The sequence below is a fragment of the Callorhinus ursinus genome, unplaced genomic scaffold (assembly GCF_003265705.2).
Source record: "Callorhinus ursinus isolate GAN/ISIS: 27379988/994484 unplaced genomic scaffold, GSC_fseal_2.0 scaffold4, whole genome shotgun sequence".
Classification (NCBI taxonomy): domain Eukaryota; kingdom Metazoa; phylum Chordata; class Mammalia; order Carnivora; family Otariidae; genus Callorhinus; species Callorhinus ursinus.
Genome location: NW_027397066.1, coordinates 52,381,309 through 52,395,503, shown reverse-complemented (window position 1 = coordinate 52,395,503; position 14,195 = coordinate 52,381,309). Strand labels below are relative to the sequence as shown.

Here is a 14,195-nt window from a genome sequence, read left to right as displayed (position 1 = left end):
ATAGATCTTCAATTTAAAAGAACAGTATTTCATAGATACGAATTGAACACTTACAAAATGGTTTGATTCATTTTAATTCTCAGTGTACAATTTGCAGAAAATTAGTTTAAAGCAACTGCATGATCTATGTGTTCTTTATACTTCATTGTATTTATATTCATAGCTAAAAATTAGCTAGATCCTATACTCCAAGTATACTTTCTCATAAATTATCAAGGCAATTTTTAAAAAATTTCTTCTGTTTTAAGGCCAATTATAGTTTTCAAACACTTTTACAGTTCATCTCTCTATATCTATCTATGCTTTTTAAAGTACTACATTGTTAATTTTTACTTAAATTCAAATTATGATCAGTCTAGGCAGTAATTCTGTGACTATACTGAGGAATAAATTTTTTTGTTATAGTTGTTTGATTTTTAAAGAAAAAATGTAATCACTAATGTGTTTATACTACATATAATGGTTTATTCTTCATTCTAAAATAGTACATATATAATGTGTACTTTTCCATCATATCAAAGGAGATGTAATTTTGTTATATAGCCAGTATTATTTTCTGAGTTACTGAACTAAGATGTAATGCCCAATGGTACAAGGAGAAATGCTCATAACAGAAAACACTATTTTTACCTTAGCTGTCCAGGCCAAGACCCTGAGCCAGACGTTGCATATACTTTCATAACAAATGTTGTATTGGATGCTTTTATCCCTTCATGGAAGTTTTATTGCATTAACAGGAACATATTCCCTTCATGATTCATAATGGGACTTATTTTATGACCATACAGACATGAGGTAAACAAACTGGCTTTCAGTACCTGATTCTAGAAATAATGGATACTTCAAGTCAAAAACACAGGCCATAAGGTTTTCTTTCAATTACAGGATAAACCATCTAGCTTAATATTTAAACACTACATCCCTTCTATCAAGGCAATAAACATATTATCACAAATAATGTTCAGAAAAGCACATGGATTGAAACATTCAATAATGAAGAAAAAAACACCAAAGGCTGATACAAGATTATTTCATGACATTTCATCAGTGTTTAATTTTATCATGGTCAACATGAAATAAGGTGAAAAGGCCTAGATGTCATCAGATTCCAACAATTTGTACAGAAAAAAATATCTGTGCCTACAATGAGAGAAAATGTAAGTGGGGCACTTGGATACCTTTTAATTTAGAGAAGATAATATACATCCTTTTATCAATAAATAAGTGCTAAACTTTGTGCCATATTTTTAGTAAGATAGCATTTATCTACAGATTTCCCCTTTCGTACAATTTTCCGTAGTAAATTTATTCTAAGAAGCATAGATATCTAGCTTTTCTCTAAACTTATAAGATAAGTACAAACATTAATTTTGCTTGGGAAGATATAAAAGAATTATACGTTTTGGATAACCAATGACCCATAAAAATATGTTGAAAATATTTGCAAGGCATAGTGCTAACTTCTAGGTGCTTTTAAAAGAATTATGTAAAGTTAATTTTCTTGTTTCATAATCTAGTCATCTCCTGGATTTTTTTTTTTTTTTAGTTTTAATTCTTTCACCAATTGAAGGCATAATATGGGAAAGTACCATAGATTTACCATTTAAAATTTAAAAGTCATTTAAAAATTAAAAATTTAAAAGTCATTTAATTCAGAATGCCTGGATGACTTAGTCAGTTAAGCATCTGCCTTTGGTTTAGGTCATGATCCCGGGGTCCTGGGATCGAGTTCCGCATCGGGCTCCCTGCTCAGCAGGGAACCTGTTTCTCCCTCTGCCTGCCACTCCCCGTGCTTGTGCATGCAAGCTCTCTCTCTCTCTGACAAATAAATAAAATGTTTTTAAAAAAATAAAAGTCATTTAATTTCATTTAACTTAATTTCTATTTTTCTGCTTTTCTAAATTACAAATTCACTGAGTTCTGGATTCATCAGATATATCTGATAGTTCATGCTTCTTAATTTACAAATAATTTAAATTGTGAAAACTGTTCAAAAGCAACAGTTGTGCATAGGACCGAAATGACATAAAAAGCAACTATGCATAGTATTTGTTGATGTCAAGATTAACTCTTGCTTAGATAGATAACTTTTGTTTGTATCCATGAAAAAGTAAGGATAATGTTTAAGAGAGAGAAGGTATAATGCTTAATACAAAAGCATTTTATACTTGATGCCTGGCTGGCTCAGTTGGTTAAACATCTGCCTTCAGCACAGGTCATGACCCCAGGTCCTGGGATCAAACCCTGGGTCCAGCTCCCTGGTCGGCAAGAACCTACATCTCCCTCTCCCTTAACCCGCATCCCCCCCACCCTGCTATGCTCTCTCTCTCTCTCTGAAATAAATAAATAAAATCTTTAAAAAATATATAAATATTATACTAACTTTTCCTAAATGTTTCAATGTATCTTTTTCAAGTCTCTTTTTAATTTTTTATTTAAATTCAATTAATTAACATATAGCGTATTATTCATTTCAGAGTTAGAGTTCAGTGATTCATCGGTCTTAATATAACACCCAGTGCTCATTACATCCTGTGCCCTCCTTAATGTCCATCACCCAGTTACCTCATTCCTCCATCCCCCTTCCCCTCCAGCAATAAGTCTGTTTCGTTTAACAACAGAAATACTTCTTGCTCACTCTCAAATCTTTATCTAATTAAAAAGTTAATCAAATGGAAAATATGTAACCAAATATCAAAAGTGTTTTGCACATCCGCAAACACTGCCATACATATCCTACACACACTATTATTGAAATGTGCTGATCTGAATTGATTCATATTTATTTGTTTGGGAGAGCAAAACTGCCCAACACTTTATCTATTGAAATTAGAGCTATGAAAAATATCCAATAAAATTAATAATTAAAATAAAACTTTAAAATTATCTATTAAATTTATTAGTGTAGAGGAGTTCAATCCATCAATAACTAAGGGAAAAATAATCTCTGCTTTTTGAAATATCATGAATTCTATTATCTCCATTAAATATTCATCCTTATATAGATAGGTGGTAGAAGTCTTTCAAGAATTGCTGAAATTATGCGTCTTCCTTTTAATGGATATTCAACTAGATAAATAAAGAGGAAATATTATGATTTACAACTGTCCACAGTTCAAGGGTCAAGTGTCAGTCCATTCCAAACCACAAGGAGCCTCATGTTTTAGTTACTATATCTTAAGCATGTCCATGTTGCCGAGGTGGAGAAATATATCATATCATTGTAGAATGTTTTCTAAGAATACTCTGCAAGACTCTTGGTATTTAAACTTGTGAAGCTAAAATTAGTTTAGTTTAACTGTTTTATCTTATGAGACATATCGTTTGTCAATTAATAATTGTGAATTAAATATAATTGAATTAACATGCCTTACTTGATCAAGACAAAGATTCCATCCCAGCTTATATCATAAATTGGTTATATTGGTACATATTTTCTTCAGTATGTTTTAAAATTTGAGTATTTTCTAACTTTGCTAGCTATTAGTTATAAAATATTTAAGTTTTAATCTTAGAAGTAAAGCAGGAAATATTGGTACATAATACATTTTTACTGAATTTAAGGATATTCTGCTCTGTTCTGAACTTTAGGGAAGGTGATAATTTCTTATCTGAACTATGGGAGGGAGGTTAGTATTACAATTGATCATTGACCCTACATGATATAGCATTTTTATAAAATATAGAATGTATTTTGTATAAAAGATACATAAAAGATACAGATGTAGAAACATTAAAATGTTAAAGTATTACAATCCTCAACAGTTTCTAAAGTTACACATCTGTATTTTATTTTTAATTAGATGGAATTGTATTATATATGTTTAGTCTTTTACTGAGGGACCTTGATTTTTTGTCTCTGTACACACATAAGACACACACACGATGTTATTTTTAAATTTTCATTTTGAATATTTGTTAAATGTGTGTATTAATATTAAACAACATTAAACAATTAATGAAATCTAAATATGTGCCAGACAACGTATAAGCAATTGCTACACATGACTGAGTTATTTAATGGGGTAATAGCAATGAATAAGTTTTAATTATGTATGCGTGTCCAGTGTCCAGTACAGTTCATGACCCATAAGCCTGGCTAATTACATATATTGAACAAATGAATATGTAAAGGGTAAGTAGCAATTAATTTTACTCTTCATTTATAAATATTGTATGACTTATTGGGGCTTCTATCAATATTTGGTAAGCCTAAATTATAAATGTAAATATAAATAGAGATAGAGATTTAATGTATTTATCAATATTTATCTTGTTCTGGACGAAGTCCTCAAGATGGCAGCAGAGTAGGAGGACCCTAGGCTCCTCTCAGCCCACAAACACAACTAGATAGCTATCCAATCATCCTACGTACTCCAGAAATCTGCCAGAAGACTGACAGAACAAATTCCATAACTAAAGGGAGAGAAGGGGTCATGTGTCATTGAAGAAGGTAGGAAGTGTGGAGACACGGTTTAGAGGAGAAATAGATCACAGCTTCTGCAGAGAGGAGAGAGCTGTGGTCATGGAGAAGGGCAGGCAGAGAGGAGCACACAAGAAGAATGAACAAAGAGGATGCTTTCCCACAATCACGGGCTTGGAAAACGAAAGGGGCTGAATTTCATGAGTTTTCACAAAGAGTGGGACTTAAAACCTAGAATTTTAAAGGTCAGTGGACTTGGCTGGGATAGAGCAAGGTGGCCCTGGAGAGAAGACAGGCAAACAACCCAGCAGACAGTATGGAAGCAGCCATCTGAAGAATGCCTGGGGCACCCAGAGGGGAGATTATTCACTCTTCTTGGAGAAGAGAGCATCCCTGAGAGGCAGTGTTCACAGAGATACTTCTCCAAGAACAAGGAAGCTGGCCAGCACCATTTCACTGTCCTGCCCTTCAGCATAAACACAGAGCCACCACGCCTCGGGGACGGGGGGGCAGGGGAGACAGCACAGCCCTGAGGTTGATTGCTAACTTTCCTCCACCAAGCCTCACCCCCCTCTGCTCTGGTGAGACTGCCCTTCTCAGTTAAGCTTGCCTCAGTCCCAGTGCAGTAGGCTCCTTCCAGGAAGGCCAGCACAAACCCTGCCGACTCCATGTCTCCCAACCAGAGAGTTTGGCCAGGCCTCCATTCTGGTGGAGTGGGTGTCAGATCTCATTCCACAAGAAGACCAGAGCACATCTAGTTAAAACTTGCCACATTTGGGTCAGGGACCAAACACTGACCACAGTGGACAAGGAGAGCCTCTGCAGATGACTGGTCTGAAGAATAGAGCAGCTAAAACACAACAGCAGAGTGCACACAGCACATACCAGAGACGCTCCCTGAAGTCCCAGTCCCTGGGCACTACATGAGCTCTTCATAAAGCCTTTACTTTCAAGAGCAGGAGACATAACTGGTTTTTCTAACACAAAGAAGAAGGCAAAGACTTAAACAAAATGCCAAGACAGAGGAATTTAATCCAAATGAAAGAACAAGATAAGGCCACAGCCAGAGATCTAAGTGAAATAGATATAAGTAACATACCTGGTGGAGAATTTAAACCAGTGTTCATAAGGATACTCACTTGACTTGAGGAAAAAATAGAAGACATACCACAGAGATAAAAGAGTTAAGAAGACTCAGTTAGAGATAAAGAATTCAATAAATGAGATTAGAAACAGGCACGATGCAATGAACAGTAAACTGTGAGAAGCAGAGAAATGAGTTAGTGACCTAGAAGACAAAATAATGGAAAATAATAAAGCTGAACAGAAGAGAAAATGAAGAATTATGCAACACAAGAACAGACTTAGGGAACTCAGTGACTCCATCAAATGTAATAACATTTGTATTATAGGAGTCCCTAAAGAGGAGAGAGAAAAGGGAGCAGAAATTTTATTTCAAGAAATAATAGCAGAAAACTTCCTAATCTGGGGAAGGAAATAACATCCAGACCCAGGAGGCACAGAGAACTGCCCTCAAAATCAAAAAAGCAGGCCAACACCAAGACATATTATAATTAAATTTGCAAAATACAGTGATAAAGAAAAAAATCTTAAAAGGAGCAAGACAAAAGTAGTCCTTACTTTATAAGAGAAGACACATAAGGCTTGCTGGAGATTTCTCAACAGAAACTTGGTAAGCCAAAATGGAGTGCCATGATATGGCTGAATGGGAAAAATCTGCCAGCCAAGAATACCCTATCCAGCAAGGCTATCATTCACAATAGAAGAAGAGATGCAAAGGAGAGACCAAAAGTGACAAAGACAAGAAAAGATCTTAGAAAATCTTCAGAAACAATGACAAAACAAGTAATAAAATGGCAATAAATACATATCTATCAGTAATTACTTTGAATGTAAATGGACTAAATTGCTCCAAAAAAAGACATAGGGTATTACAATTGATAATAAAAAAAAAAAAAAATAAGAACAAGACCCATCTATATGCTGCCTATAAAAGACACATTTTATTTATTTATTTATTTATTGAGAGAGAGGGAGCGCATGCATATGAACTCATGAGCAGGGGAAGGGCTGAGGGTGAGGGAGAAAGAGAATCTTAGGCAGGCTCCATACTCAGTTTGGAGCCTGACTTGAGGCTAGATCTCATGACCTTAACATCATGACCTGAGCTGAAATCAAGAGTTGGATGCTTAACCAACTGAGCCACCCAGGCACTGCGAGACTCATTTTAGACCTAAAGACACCTGCAGATTGAAAGTGAGGGGGTAGAGAAACATTTATTATGCAAATGGATGTCAAAAGAAAAGTCAGAGTAGCAATACTTATATCAGGCAAACTAGACATTTTTTGTTCTTGTACTGTTTTTATCCTGCTTTGATATCATCATAGTACTGACTTCACGGAACGATTTTGAATAAGTTCCCTGTATTCCATTATTTATAAGATTTTGATAAAGAATGTCATTAACTATTTTTTTTTTTAATGTTTGGTAGAATCCACCAATGAAACCATGTGGTCTTGGGCTTTTTTGTGCTGAGAGATTTTTGATTCCTAATTCAACTTTCATGCTTGTTATTGTTCTAAGAAGATTCCCTATTTCTTGGATTCAAGATTCATGATTGAATTGTGGTAACTTGTGCTTTTTTTACAAATTATCTGGTTTTTTTTTCCTAAGTTATCTGATTTGTTAGTATATCATTGTTTATAGTAATCTGTTATCATACTATGTACTTTGGTGGTTATCTGTTGTATTGTTTTCTCTTCCATTTCTCATTTTGTTTTTTAGTCTTCTCTCTTTTTTTTCTTAGTTAATGTAGTTAAAGCATTGCCAAATTTATTTTTTAAAAAACTAATATTTTTAATATTCTGTTATTGTTTATTCTTGTCTCTATTTATTTCTGATTTTTCTTTGTTATTTCCTTCATCTACTAATTTTCAGGTAAGTCTCTTCTTTTTCTAGTTCCTTGTAGTGTAATGTGAAGTTGTTTATTTGAAACTTTTTTTCTTAAATGAGCATTATACCATAAATTTCACTCTAAAATTTGTTTTTGCCACATCCCATAGGTTTTGGAATATTGCTTTTTTTTTCTTTTGTTTTGAGACATATTTTGATTTGCCATTTGACTTCTTATTTGGCCTATTGCTTGTGCAGTAGTGCATTGTTTAATATTTACATATTAAATAATTAATATTTACATTGTAGATTTTCAGCTTTGTTTTATTGTTGATCTTTAGTTTTGTATCATTGTGGTTAGAAAATATATTTGGTATTATTTCAGTTTTCTTAAACTTGTGATATTTGTTATGTCTGTTTTTATGTGATTTAACCTGGGAATTTTTCTGTGTATACTCAAAGAAAATATGAATTCTATTTTTCTTGGATAGAATGTTTTATATATATCTTTTAGAACCATGTATTCTGAAGTATGCTTCAAGTAAAAAATTGTCTTGTTGAAAAAAGAAAACTTTAACTGAGGGTAAACATTTAAAATAAAGCATATCAGAGGGGAGGTGGGTAAGGGGATGGGTGAAATAGGTGATGGGGATTAAGATTACGCTTATCATGATGAGCACTGCATAATCTATAGATGTGTTGAATCATTATATTGTACACCTGAGACTAATATAACACTGTATGTTAACTATAGTGAGATTAATATACAAATAATTAAAAAATAGTATTATTTTCTTCTCTGATATCATTTTCTAATATTAAAATCAGCCTTATTACTTTCTACCATTTAAAGTTATATTCAAACTAGCCAGGAATTTTAGATTCCTGAGTAGGCTCTTTGTCCTATTTCTATGTGTAAGTATTCAAGAGATGTTGCTAAATTTTAGAGTTCCAACTTTAAGATCTATTTTAATGTATCATTGTTTTAACTCATTACCTATTTTTTTATACTGAGCATACATTTTAAGTGTAAAGATCCGCTTTCATTTTTTAAGTTTTGGTGTAAGTATTCAGTTATTTTGTAATTTCCTTATAGCATGTTGTGATATGTTGTTTTTCTTAATAAACACATCTTTTAAATTTGGGCTAAACTATCCTGTGGCCACTTTATTTTGAAAGATCTGTTTAAAAAGTAAATTTGACTTTTTTTATATCCTCTGATAATTCACATATAATAGAACTATGGTAAAAATCTTGTCATAGTGATCGTCATTCCTAATAAAGCATAATTGGATAAATCCAATAACATTTTTGAAGATTAATTATACCTTAAACAATATAGACAAAAAACAGTCTGTACATTTCTATTCCTGTTTCTTTATATATATATATATATATATATATATATATATGTGTGTGTGTGTGTGTGTGTGTGTTTTAAAATGATCTGTATATTTTAATTATAGTGGGGAGAATGATAGTATTCTAAATTACTAAAACAGTATTTTCTACATTATTTATTTATTTTTTTTCTTGGTGACTATGCTTCTGGATTTTGAACTGTAAAATGAATTCACTTAGGTATCCCAAGGGTGATGGACCTTTAAGGCTAAAATATTTTGGACACATTAAAAGTAATTTAATTGATTATAAAAATTTATAGAAAAAACCCTAAATCATGAGGTTAACCAATTTTGGTAATTTTGAGAACTTTTTAAGATTTTCTAATTACATTAGGCAATACCTTTTCAGAAATTTGACAATTGAAATTCATATATTGATGATATGCTTTTTCTGTTTAGATTTTTAAAACTATATTAATATATTTAATTAACATCCTTGTTTTCTAAGTGATAAATATGAGAGCTGGAATGTTGGTAGTTTTTGCAAAACCTCTAAGGTAGCCAGAGTAGATGTAGGACATATTATTATTTACCTTCCAAGACTTAATATTTAAATAATTTAGCTTCATCAGCTTTTATTAAGTTCTGCTATATCATTTACACTCTGAGAAGGACACATTATACTATTTACACAATAAATACTGATGAATATGTGCTCAGTACAACAAATTATGCTATGTAATATATGATGAAAATCAAATGAACTGCTTCCATTCTCTAGAATGTTTATATAGTTTCCCAACTCTATATAAAGCAGGTGAGAATTCATACACATAAAATTATGACAAAATTTTTACCATATGTCTAATAAATAGTTGGTAGTCTAAAAGGTGTGTAAGGAAAGAATATGTAGCAATGGAGATCATCAGAAACATCATGAAAAAGGCTCTTAAAAAGAACGTTTGAAGCATAGACAGAATAGGAATTATTAAAAACCTTTCCTTCAAAAAAAATAGTTTCCTTCCCTTCAAATCAGACTGATGAAACATGTCAACATAGAATGCAGTTTTTGTCTCCAACTCCTTGTTCAACTTAAATGGACTTGCATAATATTTTCTAAATAATTTTTAGGTAATGTACAATTGTCATTTTGGAACAACTTTACTCCAAAATCTTCCTTTATGTTTAAATGAAACATATCAAGTTTGAGTTTAAAGAAATCTTATTACTTATCTAAATAATTATTTGTTAAACGTTGCCATGATTAAAATGCAAAAAGGTTAATTTTGCTTCTTTTGATTATTACTTTTTATTTTCTATCTCCCCAAATATGTTGTAGCTTTAGGGTATCAAGTACAATTTGTATTTTCTGACCACAATATAAATATTCCTGGCCACAGTGCTTGACAAAAGGAGTGCCCTCAAAAAATAAATACTCAGTGTTTTCCAAATGCATTCAGATTAAATCCAAATTCCTTATCAGGGACTACAATTTTTTTCCCTTTAACTTACACTTCTTGTATTTTGGCTGGAATGCTTTTCCTGCAATATTCAGAAGCAGATAAAGGAGTTTCTCAAATGCTGGAAATTATAAGTAGTTTAGTACGGGTGGGAGGGGACCACATTTGAAGGATTTGTTAGATATTTTGTGGAAACTTGCAGGCTATGCTAGCATTTTGTAGTAAAATTAATTAGAGCTTCCCAAAATGGACATGATCAAATGCTGTTGAGAAGTATGGAAACAAAATGACTGCAATCTTAACAAGAAAATTTTCAGGGGAGTGGACTGTGCCAATGTATAATTTAAAATAGGAACTAGGGATGCATGTATGGAAAAGTAATTTTAGAAATTGTGCTCTGAAGGGGAACAAAACTGTTGGATAGCTACAGGGAAAACTGAGATCAAGTGAGATTGATATTTTATTGTTGTTATTATTTGTTTTGTTTTGTTTCACTTTGTTTACATTGAAAAGCTCTGGAAAATTGTATTGGGCTCATGTGAATGACTAGGCGAGAAAGAGAGAGACTGAGCATGTAGAAAGGATATTTGAAATATTACCCTCAGAGAATAGAGATGAGGTTCCTAATTAAAATAAAGATATCTTCCTTTGATAGAATCAAAAATACCTGTGCATTTTAACAGGAAGAAAGTTAGAGAGGTGGCTACAAGTGCTATAGGTTTGGAGATTTGGTGGTAGGAAAATGAGCAAGTTCCTCTAATGACTTCTATTTTCTCAGCACAGAGACAAATGTAACCAGCTAGGAATCACTAGAGCAGAGCTTCTAAGGAGTAAGAAGAGAGAGGAGAAGCTACAAAATAATCATGTTGATGCTGAAAACTAAAGTTAACTAAGGAATAATACTAAGGTTGTCTAGCAGCATTGTATGTCCCATTTGGATTTGGGGCCATGATTTGAAGGCAATGAATAATTACTTTTTACATGTATATATACATATATATTTTTTTCTTAGATAACACTGAGTCTACTGCTCTCCTCTGTATATCTCTATTTGGATTTCTTTTGCCACCTCAAATTAAATAACACTTTAAACTGATCATTATCTTGCCCCAAGCACATTTCATATAAAGCATTCTCTGAGGAAAGTGGCTCCCATAGTTCCTGGGCAGTGAAAGCCAAACACCTTAGAGTTAGTCTTAGGATTTCCCACTCTCACATCTAACCCATTAAATATATCATGAAACCTCATTGATTTTAACTCAGACGGATCTCCTGAATTCACCTACTCTCATCTATCACCATTGGAACCACTCTTGTTAAACAAGAGTCTTTTCCTGCACCAGTGCAACAGAAACAAAGAAACAATTGCCTCCATCCCTGCTCCTCTCCAATCCATTATCCACACTGCTACACAATGATCTCTCAAACATCGTCATCTCAGTATTTCCCTGCTTAAAATTTTGTAATGACTTCAAATAATAAAAACTATAAAGTGTGTCCTGGTGTCCTTTTCCCTAACTTTATCTCTGCCACTTTAATTCTACGATCACCCTTATCAATTCTTTAGTTTCCTCTATCTCCTTATTTGTTCATGTATTTTGGTCTTTTGCAATGATTTTGCCCCTCCAATGCAGTTTAATGCACTCTAACGCCCCCCTAATGTAAATTGGATAATTTTCCTTTTTAATTTTTTAACATATCAGCAGAGACTCAGCTTCCTAAGGAAGTCTTTTTTTGACATCCCAGTCTAAATTAAGTGTCAGTGTTCAATTCCATGCTCTTTCTTTTTTCTAGCATAGAAATATTTATAATTATTCATGCAGTACTTTTAAGATTCACAAAAGCAGAGCCATGTCTATCTTGTTTACCTCCGTAATCTAGTACCGAGCAAAATTTCTGGCCCACTACACTTGCTGAAAGCGTTTTGTTGAACTACTGACCAGAAAGATACATTTATCTACTTTTACTTACATTTTTATTACTTTCTGCTTCCAAAGTTTCCATGGAGGGTTAATGAGTGTTACATACGATATCAAAATAAGTTTTTAGGTTAAAAGACATTAAATAAAAGAAAAGAGCTGAATTTTGTTTCATAAATGATCATTGAATTCCAAATATGCAGAATTGTCTTTGAAAGTAAATAGTGTTTAAAGTGAGAATGGTTTTATTGAAAAGGATAAAAGAAGAAAAAATGGATAACTTAGCTAAGAATGGTATTGACTGCTACAGCAATCCTATTATAAGAAAAATAATATTTTAAATCTTTTCCTAATCATTTAGCTACAAGAATGTCTCTAATACTATCAAAAAGCTCTTCTTATCTTTCAAATACCTTCACATTCTCTCTGAATTTATAAGAGCATTAAGGCTTTGTTATCGCTATAATTAGATCTACTGAAAAAGTACCTTCTCATTTTTGTCAATTCCTGATTATTCATGGTGATGGCAGAAAGCCTTTGCATGGATTACTAAAACCCCAAATCATTTATAGCACATGAAAATTAGCCCAAATTCTTATGTCTATCAAAAATTTCTATTGAAATACAAGTTCACCTTTGAGCTTTAGCAAATTTCCATTGATGCTTGAATAAATGCTCTTAAGTGTATGTACTGAGTTTTGAAAATAGAAAAAATATATATGGCAGATGAGTTTTATGTAATCTAAACCCTAAAAAGTAATCAAACCAATGGTTTGGTGTCTTTGATTGGCCCATAGAGGGAAACTGGAATGAAAGTTTGGCTTTACTAGCCACTGAGAAGAAAGAAAGATACAAAAGATTAGGGAATGAGCCTCATAAAAAGATTTATTTTGTTAGCACTTGACCACTAACAGAAATGTTAACAAAAATATCCAGAGAACATATTCTTTATGTGATTCTGAATAGTTCAGTTAAAAACCTCATGCCATGTCATTCATTCATTTATGCATTACAGAATAATTTATGATCACCTACTGTGGTCAAACACTGTGATAAATATATGAATGCAAAATTGAACAAGACACAGTTTCTACCCTTTATAGATCATTACAATATGTACAGTATAAGTATGAATGATACTAGAATAGATGCTTGTTGAGTCAAATAAAAGTTCTAAAATGGAAAAAAAAAGTAAAATAAATGGCCTAACATCTGACTCCCCTGAAATCAATATAATGTGAATGATACACCAGTTCATCCATGCATTCTCCCAAATCCAACAAAATTTATGAAGCTCTTAACACCTACCAATTAATTAATTAATTAATTCAATAACAAAATTTTGAGCACCTACTATGTACCCTACCATTCTATGAGCATAGGGAAAAATATTATTTCTTCAACAAAAGTTGTGTTAATAACACCATAAATGAAAATTACACTCAAAGCACTACTTCAGTTTTAAATACATATAAGTATTTACCTTTTATAATATAATTTCCTATAAGCTCCCGCAACATAAAAATGACTAAAATACACACAGTCCAGATATGTTTAATTTAAATACTTAAATATTTGATTATCTGAATGAATAGCCTGGCATTTATGATTCAGAAGCTTATGAAACATTTTTGAAATTAATGGCAATATTGTGTTATATGTAATCTGTGTATACTAGTCAAAATAATGACATTATTCACAAAGCAAACAATGCATCTGTTCCAGGGAAAAGCTTAGTTTCTTATTTCTTTTGACAGTGTGCAGACCTGGGTTCTTCAAAGCCTCACCTCACAGCCAGAGCTGCAGCAAATGTCCACCTCACAGTTATACCCATGAGGAAGCTTCAACCTCTTGTGTCTGTGAAAAGGATTATTTCAGGAGGGAGTCTGATCCACCCACAATGGCATGCACAAGTAAGGAACCCAACCGATATTTGGTGATGCTAACTTTCACCACTTTGAAGAAAGAGCCTGATGGAGCCTGTTACATCCTATTAACATTTCCCCTAAAACAGGCATAATGTTTAATCTTCCAAAATAGTTTTTTAAACCAGATTTTGATTTTCTTAAGTAAGCATTGAAAAGTTGGAGTCTCTTTTATTACTCATTGTTAGAAGCATTCATTTTCCCTAATTTC

General features: G+C 32.6%; 1 protein-coding gene across 11 annotated transcripts in view; it reads left to right on the top strand.

Annotated features, from left to right (window-relative positions):
* Nucleotides 1-14,195, top strand: part of EPHA5 (EPH receptor A5) — a 347,875-nt gene that overhangs the window by 165,672 nt on the left and 168,008 nt on the right. For 8 of the 11 annotated variants that reach the window (XM_073891747.1, XM_073891746.1, XM_025887325.2 and 5 more), the window contains one exon: nt 13,817-13,972. The exons of the other annotated variants lie outside the window; for them this stretch is intronic. In XM_073891747.1, coding sequence (XP_073747848.1) covers nt 13,817-13,972 — 156 coding nt within the window. The remainder of the gene's footprint in view (nt 1-13,816; nt 13,973-14,195) is intronic. 11 annotated transcript variants of the gene reach the window in all.